Source organism: Bidens hawaiensis, unplaced genomic scaffold (genome assembly GCF_021521415.1).
Source record: "Bidens hawaiensis isolate Kalapana, Puna unplaced genomic scaffold, B.hawaiensis_p1.1 tig00008513_1, whole genome shotgun sequence".
In the NCBI taxonomy this organism is placed as follows: Eukaryota; Viridiplantae; Streptophyta; class Magnoliopsida; order Asterales; family Asteraceae; genus Bidens; species Bidens hawaiensis.
This window is the reverse complement of record NW_027491607.1, coordinates 248,513-265,452: the sequence shown is the minus strand read 5'-3', so window position 1 is coordinate 265,452 and position 16,940 is coordinate 248,513. Positions and strand designations below refer to the sequence as shown.

The window sequence follows — 16,940 nt, the reverse complement described above, 5'->3', positions numbered from 1 at the left end:
ATGGTCAAAGTGCGAATAATTTGCCGGATCTGAGTTAAAAGTTGGACGAGATGATGCAGCAAATCGTTACTAGAGATCAAGCCGCTCAAAAGATCCTTGCCGAGCATGATCTGCTTTTCAATAATAAACAATCAGCTATGCTCGACATGCAACGAACCATTGGTGATATTGCCCGACAATTGAATGAAAGACCCCCGGGACAGTTTTCAGGTTCTACTCAATAGAATCCGGCCGCTCAAATAAAGGCAATTACTACTCGCAGCGGCAGGGTTTTAGGTCCCGAGGTGCAAAGGAATGTGGTTGAAGTGGAAGATGAGGAGGTGATGGATGAAGAAATTGAGACGGAAGTACCGGGTAAAGTGCAGAACACCGCACCAGTTGCACCGCCAGTAGAGAAGAAGCCGGTTGAAGTCCAGCCATCGCCTTTGGTTGATCAATCTCGTATCCCGTATCCCGCTCGCGCGAAACATCAGAAATATATGCGTGAGTATGGGCACTTTCTTGATATGTTCCGACAGTTGAAGATTAACCTCCTGTTCACTGAAGCTCTCCAACACATGCCAAAGTACGCGAAGTTCTTGGAAGAACTGTGGAAGAGGAAAGATAGGTTGGGGTAGGTGTCATTGATTCCACTTATGGGAGATTGTTCGGTGGTAGTATTGAACCGCGCGCCCGAGAAGTTGTCAGATCTGGGAGTGTTTACGATTTCGTGTTCGTTTAGTAGTGATGCGATAAGCCATGCATTGGCAGATTTGGGCGCGAGTATAAATTTGATGCCGTATTCTTTGTATGAGAAGTTGGAGTTAGGCGAGCTTACACCGACTCGCATGTCCTTGTCGTTGTCCGATCGTTCGGTCAAGAATCCGCGAGGTATTATCGAGAATTTGTTAATAAAGGTGGATAAGTTTGTGTTCCTTGTTGATTTTGTGGTGCTCGATATGGAGGCCGGCGAGAAGGTTCCCATTATTCTTGGTCATCCGTTTTTAAGAACCGCGAAGGCGCTTATCGATGTGTATGATGGGAAGATCACGCTTCGGGTTGGTGATGAGAATGTTACTTATGATGTCGCGAGGTCGATGAAGCATCCGAGTGATCAAGATGATTTCAGTGGTCCATGCCACTCGGTTTATTTTATTAACTCGTTTATTGCAGGTATTGATAGCTGTTTCGATTATATTTGCGATGCGGATCTCGTGGGAAGTAATGGGCAGGTTGATTGTGATGATTTGGATGAGGATGAGTTGTGCGAGAACGATTCGGTTTGCGATGAGTTGGCTGTGATTTCGGGGTTGCCCAAGATGATTGAGGTAAATGAGATTAGTTGTGAGAATGAGGCGGGTTCCGTGGAAAAACCCGCTCCGTTGGAGTTGAAAGTACTCCCGTCGCACTTGGAGAATGCGTATCTTGATGAGGGCTCGAACTTTCCCGTTATTGTGTCATCCAAGTTGACAGAAGAATAAAAGACGAAGCTGATTGACGTGTTAAAGCTACACAAGGGGGCGATTGCATGGAGACTTTCCGATATTCATGGTATTAGCCCCGCTTATTGCACGCACTGGAATTTAATGGAGAATGAGTACAAGCTGGCGGTGCAATCACAAAGACATCTCAATCCGAATATGCAAGATGTGGTAAAGAAGGAAGTATTGAAGTTGATGGATGCCGGGATGATCTACCCGATTTCCGATTCTCCATGGGTGAGCCCGACCCAAGTTGGTCCAAAGAAGGGAGGTATGACCGTTGTGATGAATGAAAAGAATGAGCTTATCCCTTCGCGTACGGTGACCGGCTGGAGAGTGTGTATTGACTATCGGCGGTTGAATAATGCCAGCCGGAAGGACCATTTTCCGTTGCCGTTTATTGATAAGATGTTGGAGCGTTTGACAGGATAGCAGTTTTATTGTTTTCTTGACGGTTTTTCGGGTTATTTTCAAATTCCCATTGCACTGGAAGACCAAGAGAAGACGACTTTTACATGTCTGTATGGCACTTTTGCGTACCGTCGCATGCTGTTAGGATTATGTAACGCTCCGGCTACCTTTCAGCGTTGTATGGTGGACATATTTCAGGATATGATTGAGACGTCCATGGAGGTGTTTATGGATGATTTTTCGATTTACGGTAATTCTTTCGATCATTGTTTTGCTAATCTTGAGAAGATGTTAAAGAGGTGTATTGAAACGAAGTTGATGTTGAATTGGGAAAAGTGTCATTTTATGGTGACGGAGGGGATCATGTTGGGTTATAAGATCTAGAGAGACGGTATTGAGGTGGATCGGGCGAAGATTGATACTATAAGTAGACTCCCTCCACTGACGAATGTGAAGGCGATTAGGAGTTTCTTGGGCCATGCGGGGTTTTATCGGCGATTTACCAAAGACTTTTCTAAAATTACCCGCCCGATGATCTGACTCCTTGAGAAAGATGTGCCGTTTGTATCTGGTGATGAATGTGTGAAGGCGTTCACGTTTTTGAAAGAGAAGCTTGTAAGTGCTCCCATCCTTTATTCTACCGATTGGAGTTTGCCGTTCGAGCTCATGTGTGATGCTAGCGATTATGCGGTTGGAGCGGTTTTGGGGCAAAGGCGAGATAAACATTTTCACCCAATTTATTATACCAGTAAGACGTTGAATGATGCCCAAGAGAACTACACCACCAACGATAAGGAGCTCTTAGCCGTTGTTTTCGCGTTTGACAAGTTCCGCTCGTATCTCGTGCTTTCGAAGACCACCGTTTTCACCGATCATGCAGCTTTGCATTTCCTTTTTCATAAGAAAGACGCGAAGCCTCGTCTCATACAGTGGATTCTTCTACTTTCCGAGTTTGACATCGAGATTAAAGATAAAAGGGGTCCCGAAAACGTAGCGGCCGATCATCTATCCCACTTAGAGGACCCGAGGCGAGAAAATTTGCATGAGGAAGAGATTGGAGATACATTCCCTCACGAGTCGATTGATTTTGTTGCGGCTGAGAAGCAAGGTATGCCATGGTTCACTGATTTTGCTAATTATTTGGCTAATGGTTTTGTTTTGGAGGGTATGACTTCGCAACAAAAGAGGAAGTTCTTCCGAGATGTTAATCGGTATGTGTGGGATGACTCGTTCTTGTTTAAGATTGGTGGTGATCAGATTCTGAGGAGGTGTGTGACGAAAGAGGAAGGTTGGGATATTCTCAGCATATTCACGAGGGGTTGACTGGAGGTCATTATGGTGCGCATGCTACCACGTAGATGGTGTTTGATAGTGGGTTCTATTGGCCGACAGTTGTTAAAGATGCTGAAGAGTTTGTGAAGCTTTGTGATTCGTGCCAAAGAACAGGTAATATTTCATCCAAGAATGAGATGCCTCAAAACCCCATTCAAATTCTTGAAATCTTTGATGTTTGGGGCATCGACTTCATGGGACTGTTTCTCACATCGAATTGTAATAAGTATATTTTGGTAGCGATTGATTTTGTGTCGAAGTGGGTGGAAGCCCAAGCGTTGGCCACGAATGATGCATGAGTTGTTGTGAGGTTTTTAAGAAGTTGTTTACTCGTTTCGGTACTCCGAGAGCTATCATTAGTGATCGGGGCATCCATTTTTGTAATACCGTCACGGAGAAGGCATTAGCTCGTTATGGGGTTACTCATCGTACCTCTACTGCCTATCACCCTCAAACGAATGGTCAAGTCGAGAATGCTAAACGAGGGATGAAGAGGATTTTGGAAAAGACGGTTGGGGTTAGTCGGAAAGATTGGTCGGAGAAGTTAGATGATGCGTTGTGGGCATTTCAGATATTGTTTGTTGTTGCCGTTTCCGTTCGTTTACGAGAGAAGAAGATACTAGTTGCTGAGCACGTTCGGAGTTGGAGGGCATTTATGGAAGAAGACTTTAGCGTCATCTTTCACTCGCATATTACCAGCTAAGTCTTTTCCTTTTTACCTTGTTTTTATGTTTTTTGTTTTTTATTTTTTATTTTTTAGCTTTGTTTTATTCTTATTTATTTTTGTATTTTTATGCTTTGTTTTAAATTTTTGAGTCGTGCTTCCGTCCCTGCATTGAGGATAATGCAAATTTTAAGCGTGGGGATAGGAACACATGTTTTTAACTTGTTTTATCTAAAAAAAAAGTTTTGAAAAATGTCCTGTTAATTTGTTTCTTTTTGCGTTTAAATGGGAGATGAGGATTCTTATCGGGAATCGGTTTTTCAAACTACTAATAATAAGATATAATTAAAGAACACGCACTTAACTTGGGATGTGTCGGTAGGCTCAGCCTTTATAATGAAAGGGCGGTTTGATAGTTGGTTTTTAATGATAAATATGGTTTTTAGTGGGATACATGTTGAGTCTGTATAAAATACGAGATGAAAGGTCGGCCATACTCAAGCCACATTTTTAGTTTGATTGTAAAAAAAATTATGAATTTTATAGAAATCTGAATACGCTATCTTACGATACTTGGGTAGGTTTAAACGTTAAAGTATACCGTGTAGCCTGTGGTACAAACTTAAAACTTGCACTTCTAGTTTTAGTGGTTAACACTTCAAAGGCGTATGGTTTTATGGCATTAAATCCTGTATTGATGGGATGCCTCCGGTTCGGAAACCATGGGTCTTTTTACGGTTGTTCATCTGGGTATCTTCGGATATTTAATAAATAAAAGCTTTTAAGCATAAAGCCGCAGTTTACTCCCACTACACTCACTTACATCAATTACAGTGAAGTAAAATCTTGATGATCCAGTGATCATCCCGCTGTTAGTCATACGTGGTCCTCTTACTTGCGTCCCATACTATTAAGAACAGGATCAACTAGAGACACGACGTATGTAAACCGACAGATGGAAACTTGTAAAATCACGTGTGGTAATGGGTCCGAGGTGTTGCTTGATAACGGGGGTATGTCATGTAGTGGGGAACACTAACTAGTTAGTTAAATAATTGAACCTTAATCGTATCTAATAGCTGCTTGGTATACTTTCATGTTTAAATTTAGGTGGATAAACAATATCCTTGATCGTCGTAGCTGTTCATGATAAATGTGCAACAATGTTTTAATCTGCTATTATGAGGTTTAAGTCAACTTGGGGTGGTTTGATCCGGTAAAATCTAAAATAAAGCGGGTCTTGACTGTGGGTTCCACTAGATTATAATAATAATAATAATAATAATAATAATAATAATAATAATAATAATAATAATAATAGTTGGATCTTACTTGTCCTGGTAAAGACAGAGGCATGGGTTTTAGTGGACAACAATATCAGTGATCACAGTTTTTGCGTTATTCTAAAATTTTAAGATAACCTATATGTTTGTAATACTGTTTTTCTCCGATTCTGATCCCGTTGCAATGAGACTTTTTTAGGGAAGAAAAAATGTTAAGTGTTGGGATATTTGATATAACGCTTAATATACATTAATCCCGTGTATATTTTATTTATTATTTTATTGGTTTTTGTTGGTTTCTTGTAATATTTGTATACTACTAACTTGGTTGATTAAATGTAGGTCTCGGGTTTCAATTGTGGTTAAAGAGGGCGAAAAATGATCAAAAACAAGCCGAACCGGAGAACCAACGCATCAGGAAACGAATCGGACCGAAGTAGGAGTGAACCGGACCAGACCAGAATGCACCAGCCCCCCTAGGCCGGAGCGCCACGCGGCCAAGGGGAAGGAGGCCGTCGCGCGGCGCGGCGGGAGCATGTTCCAGAATCTTTGTTTATTTGGCCGACTTACGTATTTTTGGACACCTTTGCCTATATAAAGACCCCTAAACTCACCTTTAAGCATACCGTGAAGTTCCAGACGATTTTGGTGAGTTCCGAGGAGCCCGAGAGCAGCTTTGGAATCGGAGAATTTGCTGGTGTGGCGCATATTGGTTGAAGACGAAGAACACGGGTTTTATCTTTTGTTTATTTCATTTTCGTTTATTTTACGCAATGAATTCTTATTTGATTGTTTTGTTTAAACCTAAGATGCTAGGCTAAATTGCATGAACTACTTAGGCTTAAGATGAACTTATTTTGATGTTTTGATTTGACTTTGGGGTTGTTTATCGTTGTGGCGTTTATGGTTTAGTAAAAGATTTATCTATAATTAATTGATGCATATGAATGCTTAGGATTGTTTGATGAGTTTTATTCCATAGTTTTCCTTGATTATTGTTTGTCATATGATAGGATTGCTATTAGGTCAATTACTTCGTGTTTTTGATTATTATATGATTGATGTCATGATAAGGTCATAGGAATAATATTGTCAAATAAACCTAAGTGTGCTACTAACCTAAATCTGTAAAGTGCTAGGTTATTGATAAGTCTTTACTATTTAATCTTGCTAGATTTAGTTTTTCGTAAGGAGTCCGTCTAGGGTTGATTATTTATTATTGTTTATCAAATCAATTAAATATAGTAAATTACCTTTGATTTCCGCGCTGTAAGGTAGGATTTCATTATAAAGGAACTAAATTATAAATAATTGAGTGACCGTAAGTGAACTTGATTTTTAAAACTGGTGTGCGTTAAAACTTGCTAGAAATCCATAGGTGTCTCTTGAGAAGGGTCAGGGGTTCTGTTTGGGTTTTCTTTTAAGTGTCTAACTTACGAACCCAGTCAATAACTAAATATTTTCCCGAGTCAATTCATTACTGAAATTTAGGGGATTGTAGCCTAGATAGTTTTCTTATTATCATCTTATTTTCATAACAAACTTTGCTTTCGTTTAAATTACTTGTTTTCTTAATTAGTTTTTAATTATAGTATTAAATTAGTATTTTAAATAAAAACCCCCAAACAAATATATAATTAATAAGTCGTGTTTTGTAGTCGAGTCTAATTAGCTAATAAACGTAATTTAAAGAGTCTCGTGGGTTCGATATCCGGACTTACTTAGCTTTACAAGAGACGATCTGTTCACTTGTCGGTTAGTAGTGTAGTCGAGTTTTAGAGAGTTTAGAATTATTACTTAGTGTATATTTTTAGTTAATTTAGTTAATAATTATTAAACTACTTCAAGCACATCACTAATATTAAAAGATTTGGATCAATTCCCCAAGCAAATTGACCACCACATCTTAAATGTAGGGATACGTGCCTATAGTTACTCCATTCAATCTTATTTATCTCCGTCCCAAGTTTGGAATCAAGGTAACTCTCTCATCATCTTTTGTTAATATTTCTAGGGTTTTCTCTGCCGCGACTTTAATTTCCAATGGCATAAAAGAGAACCCGACCGTTTGTTTCTTTGGCTGAGGATTCCGGAGTGAAGTTTCTTAATCTAAAATTCCTTGCCTTTCCGAGTCTGGAAACCTATAGTTTCACTAATCGCGACATTTCTTGTCTCCAAGCCGAAGAAATTTTTCCTGAAGGAACCGCCATCCGACCTTTTGAGAAGCTTACGCACTCGGACCTTATTCCAAAACTTGGGTTTTCTTTACTTACTACCCGTTCTCTCTCAGTATGTCTTATCCTTTTACGGCTTTTATTTCCAAGTTTTTCAAGATCGACGGCCTGAGTTATGCTCAAATGATGCCAATAGCCTGGAGGATATTGTTCATGCTTAAGCACATTATCACCACTCACAATTTAGACTTTTATATTTTTGATTTAGTCGCTGTTTATCACTTGAGAACCCATGGCTCTAGTAGATTTGTGTTTCAAATCATCCCTGGTCAGACTCACTTGATCCTGAAAACATCAAAAAAAAGTCGGGGAATGGAATAGGAAATTCTTTTTCCTCCGAAGGGATTCTATCCCAGGTTCCAAGATCTTCCTTTCCAATGGGTTGTTAAGGGTAGGATTATATATATAAAAATTAAAAGAGTAATAAAATAAGGTTAATACTTATCTTTTCTTTTTGATGCACCACCGAAGTTTGAGGATCTTGCACCGTCAACGGCAGAATCTTATAAGAGAATTCCCGCTTTTGAGGATTCCGGAAACTAAAAGTGTTTTCCGCCTGGAAATCACTTCATCTTCTTCTACCTGCCACGTTTTAGAAAGCACGTCTGGTAAGTTTCTTGCTTGGGATCTTGAATTGCTAATTTTATGTTTGTACCGATCCAATTCCTTTCTTCTAGCCTTGCATGGTTTCATATTAGAGAATCTTGAGAACATTATCAAGAAAAGAGAGCCTACCATAGTTGAAGTCTCGAAACCGCCCATTCCATCTTCCAAGACCAAGCCCTACTTATCGAAGAAAAGAAAAGGGATTAAATTCGTTGGGTATACTGCTGAAACTCTGACCTTTGGAAATCTCCAGCCCATTGTCCAGTAGGTCGGGATTTTCCCCATTCTAGATTTTACATTGTTTCATACTTCAAAACTAATATGTTTGTTTCCTTGTAGGGTCTTGAGCAGATAACGAGGATTTACAGCAACATAGTTTTGGAGCTTGAGGTGTGTAAGGAGAAGGTGGCCGACCTTTCTAAGATTGACGAGACTAAATCCCTCTTAATTGAAAAGAAGACTGAAGAGTTTGATCGGCTAAGGAGGCATCCTAAGGTGATCAAGGCTACCCACGCCAAGGAACTGTAGGATTTCAAAACGAATATTCAACTATCTGCCGCTCACTCTATCTGCCGTGCTAGGGTCATGTTGACGGAAGAGGCAATGAACCCCAAGTTTGATAAGGTATCCTGGGATCTCAAAGATTTGAAGGCTAGGGAGGCAGAGCTGAGGATCGAGTTGGGCTTAGATCCTGAGCAGGATCCTACTAAGACAAGCAAGGCTGCTTGGATAGGATAGGATTTATGTAGATAGGCACTAGGAATCTTTTAACCTTGAAGATGATCCATAATAACTTCTTTAGTTCATCCTGGAAGTCCTGCAACATATATTTAAATAATTTCCTCTAAGGATTTCTTAAAGAGATAAGTGATCCCGAGGATCCTGTGGAAATCCAAAAGAAATATTAAGTGATCATAAAGATCCTGGGGTAAATCCCAAAAATAACTCTGATTGATCATAAAGATCCTGGGGTAAATCCCAAAAACAACTTTGATTTTATGTTAACACAAAAGTGTTAAATACTTGGGACAAGCCAATGGTGAGTGACATAAAAATGCCAAAACCTTGTGTAAATACTTGGGGACAAGCCATGGTTGTATAACATGTTCATGTTATTCCATTTATAATATACTTGAGGATCCAACATATAGACAATAACAACGAAATTGTCTGCCACTGTTTAGATGAACTAATCCCACCATCTTGAACCACATGTGGACAACGTTTTCCTAGGAGGAGTGTTTAAACTCAATTCTTAGAAAGGTGAAAACCTTTAAACCATAGAAGGGATTAGAACCTTAAATAAAGAGAGGTGGCTAAATCCCTAGGAATTCATTCATTGCTTAAGTCAGTAACGGGATTCTAAATTAATAAAAAGAAATAAATATTTGAAATAGTAAGGTTACGATACATACCATACCAAGTTAGAAATAAAATTCCAACTTACAAAAAGTAGAGTTTAAGATGGACAGCATTCCAAGACCTTGGTAGGATCTTTCCATCCATAGTAGAGATATGCTCCTTTTCCTGTTTCAGCATCGATCATGTATGGTCCTTCCCATTTAGCTACTAATTTTCAGTCCTTAGGATCAGTGGTATTCTATAAGGATTTCCTCAATACCAAATCTCTAATTGGAAATCTTCTAACTTTGGCATTTTTGTTGTATGACTTTGTTATCCTTTGTTGGTATGTTGCAATACAAAACTTGGCGAGATCCCTGAGTTTATCAATATTGTCAAGTTCATTGGCAAGATCCTGATCATTTGTTTCTGGATTTTGTAAGCATGATCTTGCTGTAGAGATCACCATCTCTGTCGGGATCACGACCACAGTTCTAGATACCAGAGATAAAGGAGTTTGGGCGGCTGCATTCTTTGGAGTAGTTCTGTCTGCCCATAACACAAATGGAAGTTCTTCGACCCACTTTCCTTTCTTTGTCCCCAGTTTCATTTTTATATTGTTTATGATAATCTTGTTTGAGGATTCTACTTTTCCGTTGGCTTGACAATGTACTGTGGTAGAGGTGATCATTTTTGTTCCCCAAGCTGTGCAGAAGTTAGTTGTTCCTTGACCTATAAACTGTGAGCCATTGACATGAGGTCGAAGTCCCACTCAAATTTAATCACAATGTACTAATTAGCTAGTGGTAAATGGGTATCGAACATAGAGAGTTTGTGGAAAATGTGATAACTAAGTAGTTACAAAGTAACAAAGACAAAAGTAAAATACAGAAAGTAATTTCAAAGTTTGGTTTATTTGATTTTTAGTATTGAAAACTGTTAAGCATCAGATTTTCAGTATCCTAAGCAAGCGATATGTTCAAGATAAGTATCCTCCAAAGCAACTGGTATCCTTAATATATTGTATAACTAACGGTTCAATCGCTATTATTTGTTGTTTACCAAGTCGTATAACGTTCCCATGATCTCCTGAAGACTCGGACCACTCAGCAACTACTTCAAAAACGTGCTTAATGGGGAGTTAACGGGTTTTTTCCTCACAACAAATCCTTGTGTTATCGCATTTCTACGTTCATTTTAATAAAGCACCACACCTCACTTACTAATTTGGTTACGAAATTACACTTGTGGAATTTTATCCAAAACAATTTGGCGCCCACCGTGGCGCAATCGGTGCTTCAATCTTTTAAAACCGTTTATTTCGTTCTCCATCACCTTCATTCCTTCATCATGTTTACACAACCAAAAACCAGTTCCATTTTTGCTCCGGCGGTCATCACTACTTCAACTGTCAACCCTGGTCGTCTGCCAATTCCGAAGAAGAACACTCAGCCCAGGGGAGAACTTCCAACATACTCGGGAACCTCTACACGGGTAGATCCGGTTATTTCTAACAGTGATATTCTTTCTTTGATGAAACAGGTAAAAACTCACATGGAGCAACAAGAAAAGACCAACCTGAAGTTATTCAAATAGATTGAAGGGATCAAAAAGAAGCCAGGGCAGGAGGCTACTCCAATCATGCCCAGGGTTCTTGATTTTGATTCTCCAGGATCATCCACCCTCCAGAATCACGGATCCTGGGGGGCACAGGCAACAAGGGCTTCGTCAGGATACTGGGGAAATTATCCTCCGGTATCCTCGGAACTATCCAGACCTACGAGGCTAGATTCCATCAACATGCCGCCTCGTTCAACCATGCCAGCTGGCTTATTCTCGTCAAGACCTCCCATAGTGTCCTCTGAAGTGCATGTTGGAGATGATGTCCCTATGCAGACGCCGTCGTATCCTGAAACCACTTTTGCTGGAGATACTAGTCGTCAAGGCTCAGGATACCAAATGCCTAACCACGATCTCGGTAACAATTTACTTAATGCAAATTTATACACTAACCGTGGATCTGTGCAGGATAAGGGGATATCCCCGAGATAGCCAGAGAATTGCAAAAAATGAAGGATATGATCTCCAATATCCCTAGGAGAATATATCCCATAGCGGAAGTTCCCGCAGGCAACCACAGGTTATCCAGATTCATCTGGCTAATATGCGACGATGAAATCCCCAAGAAGTTCCAAACTCCCAGCATGAAGCTGTATGATGGCACTACGGATCCTAAGAAACACGTAGCCCAATATAGAGTAAGGATGGAGATCAACCCCATCTCCATTAACATCAAAGAAGCCTGCCTATGCAAGAGATTCGGTTCGACACTAACGGGGCTGACTCTAAAATGGTTATTGAGTATTCCTTCCAATACTATTACTTCATTTGCTCATTTGATTAACTTGTTCAATAATCAATTTTCTTGTATTAGATCTTTTGAGAAAATGACACGTGATTTATATAGAATAGTTCGGCATAATAAGGAATCCTTAAGGGATTACATAACTAGGTTTAGCAGGGAATCTTTGGACATCCCCAACTTCGATATGGCGGCTGCTGTTGAAGCTCTGAAGATGGGATTGAAGAAGGATTCTCTTTTCTATGACGATCTTGTCATGACACCATGCAGGAATCTCGATGAACTCAGAAATAGGGTTTTAAGATATATACAGCTGAAGGATAACAAGAAGGCTCACGGAAGCTTGGTTATCCCAAGATACGAGTCTACCAATAGAAAATCAGACTCTCCACAAAAATTCTCCAGACCCAAGCCTTATTCCAAACTAGATAGTCCCAGGATAAATGCTGCAGAATAAGACGAAGATGATGAAGAATATCCTATACTTTCCGAATATTGTTTTTACATTGATATAATGGTGTGATATGTGCTATGTAGGATATAGGTGACAAGGCTAGATGACCCAAGAAAAATGAAAAGTCCGGATCCAGCAAAGATAAGTCCAAATGGTCTGCATACCAAGAAGACTTCGGCCATCGCACTAATGATTATATCGCACTTCGGAAGCAGAATATGATACTTCTCAGCAAAGGACACCAGAAGGAATTGTTCGGAAGGAACAAGAACAAGAGTCAGGATCCTGCCAAAATACCTGAAAGGGCACCTTCTCCACCACCGGAGCAAAGGTCATTGCCTTTATCTCCGGAAGATCAGACATATGTGGAACTTCATACTCAGCGGCCAAGAAGCGTGCTAGAGAAACAAAGATGGACAACGAAGAGAGACCTCTCCGAACCTCCACGTTGACTACTCAAAAAACTATATCCTTCGAAGAAGAGGATTGATGTGATCTTCAGGATCCCCACCATGATGGTTTGGTAATTTCTTTAAGTACAGCTAACTGTTTTGTGCGCATGATACTTACTGATGGCGGGAGCTCTGTGAACAAATCCAACTAGATGCTTTGAAGAAAATGGATATCTCGACATATGAGATTATCCCGAGATCCTCAGTCCTCATAGGGTTCAGTGGGGAAACCAAGAATACATTTGGAGATATCAAACTTCCAGTATACATAGAGGGAGTAAACTCTCTACAAAAACTTTGTGTTATCGACTCATTATCTTGTTGTAATGTGATCTTAGGTAGGCCTTGGATTCCTGACATGAAGGCGGTACCCACAATATACAATCAGTGTGTAAAAATTGCAAGTCCTTGGGGAGTTATCAAGAGAGAAAGTGACCAACAAGACGGCAAAGATTGCTATGCATAGTCAATGAAGTCGGCCGCAAAGCCTACTCCAGCATAGCAATTACAGAAACTACCAGGGGAGGTCCTGCAAGAAAAGGAACAGGATGTGAAGGAAGTATCCTTGGATCCTCAGGCAACTGAGATCAAAGTGTTGTTAGGATCATGTATGCAGGGACTGGTATCCTTCCTAAAGAAAAGAGCTTCCACCTTCGCCTGGAGACATGAGGATATGACAGGTATCTCTAAATCTATCATTACTCATAAACTTTGTATAGATAACTCTTTCATGCCGGTGCATCAAAAGTGAAGAAAGTTTGCTCCTAAAAGAAACATCATCATACAAGAAGTGGAGAAATTGCTCAAAACCAATATGATATGAGAGGTCCATTATCCTAGATGGTTGGCTAACTTGGTAGTAGTCCAGAAGAAGAATGGGAAATGGAGAGTGTGTGTGGACTTCGCAGACCTGAATAAGGCATATTCGAAAGACCCTTTTCCACTCCCACATATTGATTCAATGGTAGATGCAACCGCTGGTCAAGAGATACTAACTTTCATGGACGCATCCTTAGGATTCCAACAAATACAAATGGAACCATCAGATCAAGAAGACACAGCCTTCATGACTCCCACAGGTATATACTGTTATATTGCAATGCCTTTTGGACTAAAAAATGCAGGTGCAACATACCAAAGGTTGGTCAATATGATGTTCAAAAGCCAACTGGGGGACACGATGGAAGTCTACATAGACGACATGGTGGTGAAATCAAGAAGAGCTGAGGATCACCTCAAAGACTTGGCAACAACATTTGATATTCTGGATAAGTACACCATGAAGTTGAATCCTGCCAAGTGCCACTTTGGAGTCAAAGCAGGAAAATTCTTAGGATACATGGTCACCAAAAGAGGAATAGAAGCAAGCCCCGAGCAGATCAAAGCTATCCTGGATATCAAATCACCAAGAAGCATCAAAGATGTACAAAGGTTAACTGGAAGAATAACAACTCTCAACAGGTTTATCTCAAGATCTTCAGAGAAATGCAAGGATTTCTACTATATCTTGAGGAAGAATCAGAAGTTCAAATGGGGAGATAGGCAGGAAAGGGCGCTGGTATCTCTGAAGGAATACTTATCCTCAGCACCACTCCTAATGAAGCCAGTTGATAGTGAACCTCTATCCTTGTAATTAGCTGTTTCAGGGAGTGCAATAAACGCTATCCTATTCAAAGATGACAAAGGTTAACAACATCTGGTATATTATGTAAGTAAAAGCCTACTAGATGCTGAATCCAGGTACTCTTATCTTGAAAAAATAATTCTAGCACTTATGATGGCTTCTACTAAATTAAGACATTACTTTGAAACTCATATTATTCATGTGAAAACTAACCATCCTATTAAGGCTTTTTTGAGAAAACCAGAAATGTCAAGTAGGATGGCGAAATGGGTCGTGAAAGTTCGATATCTTGTATGAACCAAGGACAGCCATCAAATCTCAGGCACTTGCCGACTTTGTGGCTGATTTTAGCCAGTATATCATTGAAGAAGTAGAAAGAGAAGTTCAACAATTGGATGTCAAGGAGCATTGGACTTTGCATACAGATGGGGCATCTAACATAAGAGTAGGTCTAGGTGTCCTGCTAAAATCGCCACAGGGGGACATTATACCTCTATCTATATCTTTTGAATTTCAGGCTACTAATAATGAGGCTGAATATGAAGTTGATAGCTTGATTACAATTAGCTAAGGATATGAATGTCAAGTATCTTCAGGTTTATGTCAATTCCTTATTATTAGCTAACCATTTTAATGGCTCTTATGTAGTAAATGTGGAAAATTTATCAAAATATTTAGAAATAGTTAAACAATTAGCTATGTGTTTCAAGATATTTGATATAGTGCAGGTACCTAGAGAAGAAAACACTAAAGCGAATGCCTTAGCAAATCTAGCATCAACTCTCAAGACGCCAGAGGACATCAAATTACCTATTGTACACATCTTGACCCCAGCAATAAAGGAAAACCACGAAGTCATGGATACTTAAAATGTTGAAGATAATCCAGTATCTTGGACCCGTCCCATAATTCGGTATCTCCAGAATAACGAGATCCCAGACGGAGAAAATCCTAGAGCCTTTCGAATGAAGGTAACCCAGTATATTATCCTAAATATTATTCTATGTAGAAAGTCACTTGCAGGTCTATACTTGAGGTGCTTGGAATATCATGAAATACAAGAAGTCCTCAAGTATATACACGAAGGTGATTGCAGAAACAACACTGGGGGCAGAGCCTTAGTATCCGAGATACTAAGAACAGGTTATTTCTGGCCAACAATGAAGAAGGACGCCATGGATTTCTCCAGAAAATGTGATGCTTGTCAAAGACACAGCAACATCCTGAAAAGATTCGGTATCCCAGCAGAGATCATTTGTGATAATGGTTCACTATTCACTGGTAGCAGAACAGCCAACTTTTGTGAAAGTTGGGGAATCAAGATGGTAACTTCAACACCAGTACATCCTCAGGCTAATGGTCAAGCAGAATCAAGCAATAATATCATCATCAACAATTTGAAGAAAAATTTGGGGTCCAAGAAAGGAAAATGGGCTGAAGAATTGCCATTTGTACATTGGGCTGATAGGACTACTTCTAAAAATGCAATGGGTCAAACACATTTCTCTTTAGTGTTAGGAGCTGAAGCTGTTATCCCTACAGAGATGGTGATCCCTACAGCAAGAACCAGCATCCAAGATACTGAATCCAACAGTCAAAACCTTACCGAAGATCTAGACACTATTGACAAGCTCAGAGATTTTGCCAAAATCAGGATGGCAGCATACCAGCAAAGAATAGCCAAGTCGTACAACAAAAATATCAGGATACGAAGATTCCAAGTGGGAGATATGGTGTTAAGAAAGACATTTCAGAATACCACTAATCCAGCAGATGGCAAGCTGGCTCCATAGTGGGAAGGTCTTTATTTGATTGATTCAGAAGCAAGTAAAGGAGCCTACAGATTAATCTCTATGGAAGGTGTTCCTATACCAAGAGCTTGGAATTCTATACTTTTCAAGGCATACTTTTGCTAGTATCCTCAACCGGTATGTTCATATCCTCAACATTTTAGGATAAACGTATGTTTCCGGATCTATCTTTATATTTTTACATATTTAAGCTTTATTATCTCTTTATCAAGTTACTGAATTAAGCATCAGAGGGGTGTTAGCCAGGCTAACACCCACCCCTCATCAAGAGTTCAGTGTCTTGCAGGTATCCTAAGGATACGTTATCTTGACAACAGTTAGAGGCTGATCACCTCCCACACGAATATGATATCCCTGATATCTTCTAAGGTTTAAAGGTCTTCACCTTTCTGACAAATTGGGTAACACCCTGACTGGAGCGCATGATATTCGACTATAGTTCGAGAAAACCGGACCAGACTAGCTAATAATCCAGTTGTTGTTGGCTATAGATCGGATCCTCAAGAAAGTGGCAGATATGTCACACATACGTTCCTAAGGTTTGTAAAATTTTCATGTTATCTAAGGTTTCGGCATTTTCATGTCGCTCACGTTTGGGATTTTCCCCAGTTTTATCTAAGGTTTAGATATTTTCATGTCTCTCGAGCAAAGGCCTTGTCGCCAGCATAACGGGTTTACCTCAGTAAAGGCTTCGTCGCCGGTAAAAGGATTTTATCTTAAACGAGCTTTATCGCCAGATTTGTCTAACTTGGTTTTGCTAGATCGGATATTGGTAAAATCACTAAGTGCAAGGATTTTGCTTAGTTATTTTTATGGATATTTTTTCCATATGTATTATCATAAGATATTGTACTTTTAAATATGATAAGTCTTGGAGATATATTCTCTGGATATATTATCCTTAAG

At 39.8% G+C, this 16,940-nt stretch overlaps 2 protein-coding genes across 2 annotated transcripts; one reads left to right on the top strand and one right to left on the bottom strand.

Annotated features, from left to right (window-relative positions):
* The first annotated feature begins 635 nt into the window (after window positions 1-635).
* LOC143529170 (uncharacterized) lies at window positions 636-1,460 on the top strand. Its single transcript, XM_077025014.1, has 2 exons — window positions 636-1,012; window positions 1,163-1,460. Exons 1-2 carry the CDS (start codon window positions 636-638, stop codon window positions 1,458-1,460), a joined length of 675 nt encoding a protein of 224 aa, XP_076881129.1.
* An 8,130-nt stretch (window positions 1,461-9,590) lies between these two features.
* On the bottom strand, window positions 9,591-9,941 carry LOC143529169 (uncharacterized). The gene has a single exon (XM_077025013.1). The coding sequence runs from the start codon at window positions 9,939-9,941 to the stop codon at window positions 9,591-9,593; it is 351 nt and encodes a 116-aa protein (XP_076881128.1).
* Between the last annotated feature and the right edge of the window lie 6,999 nt (window positions 9,942-16,940).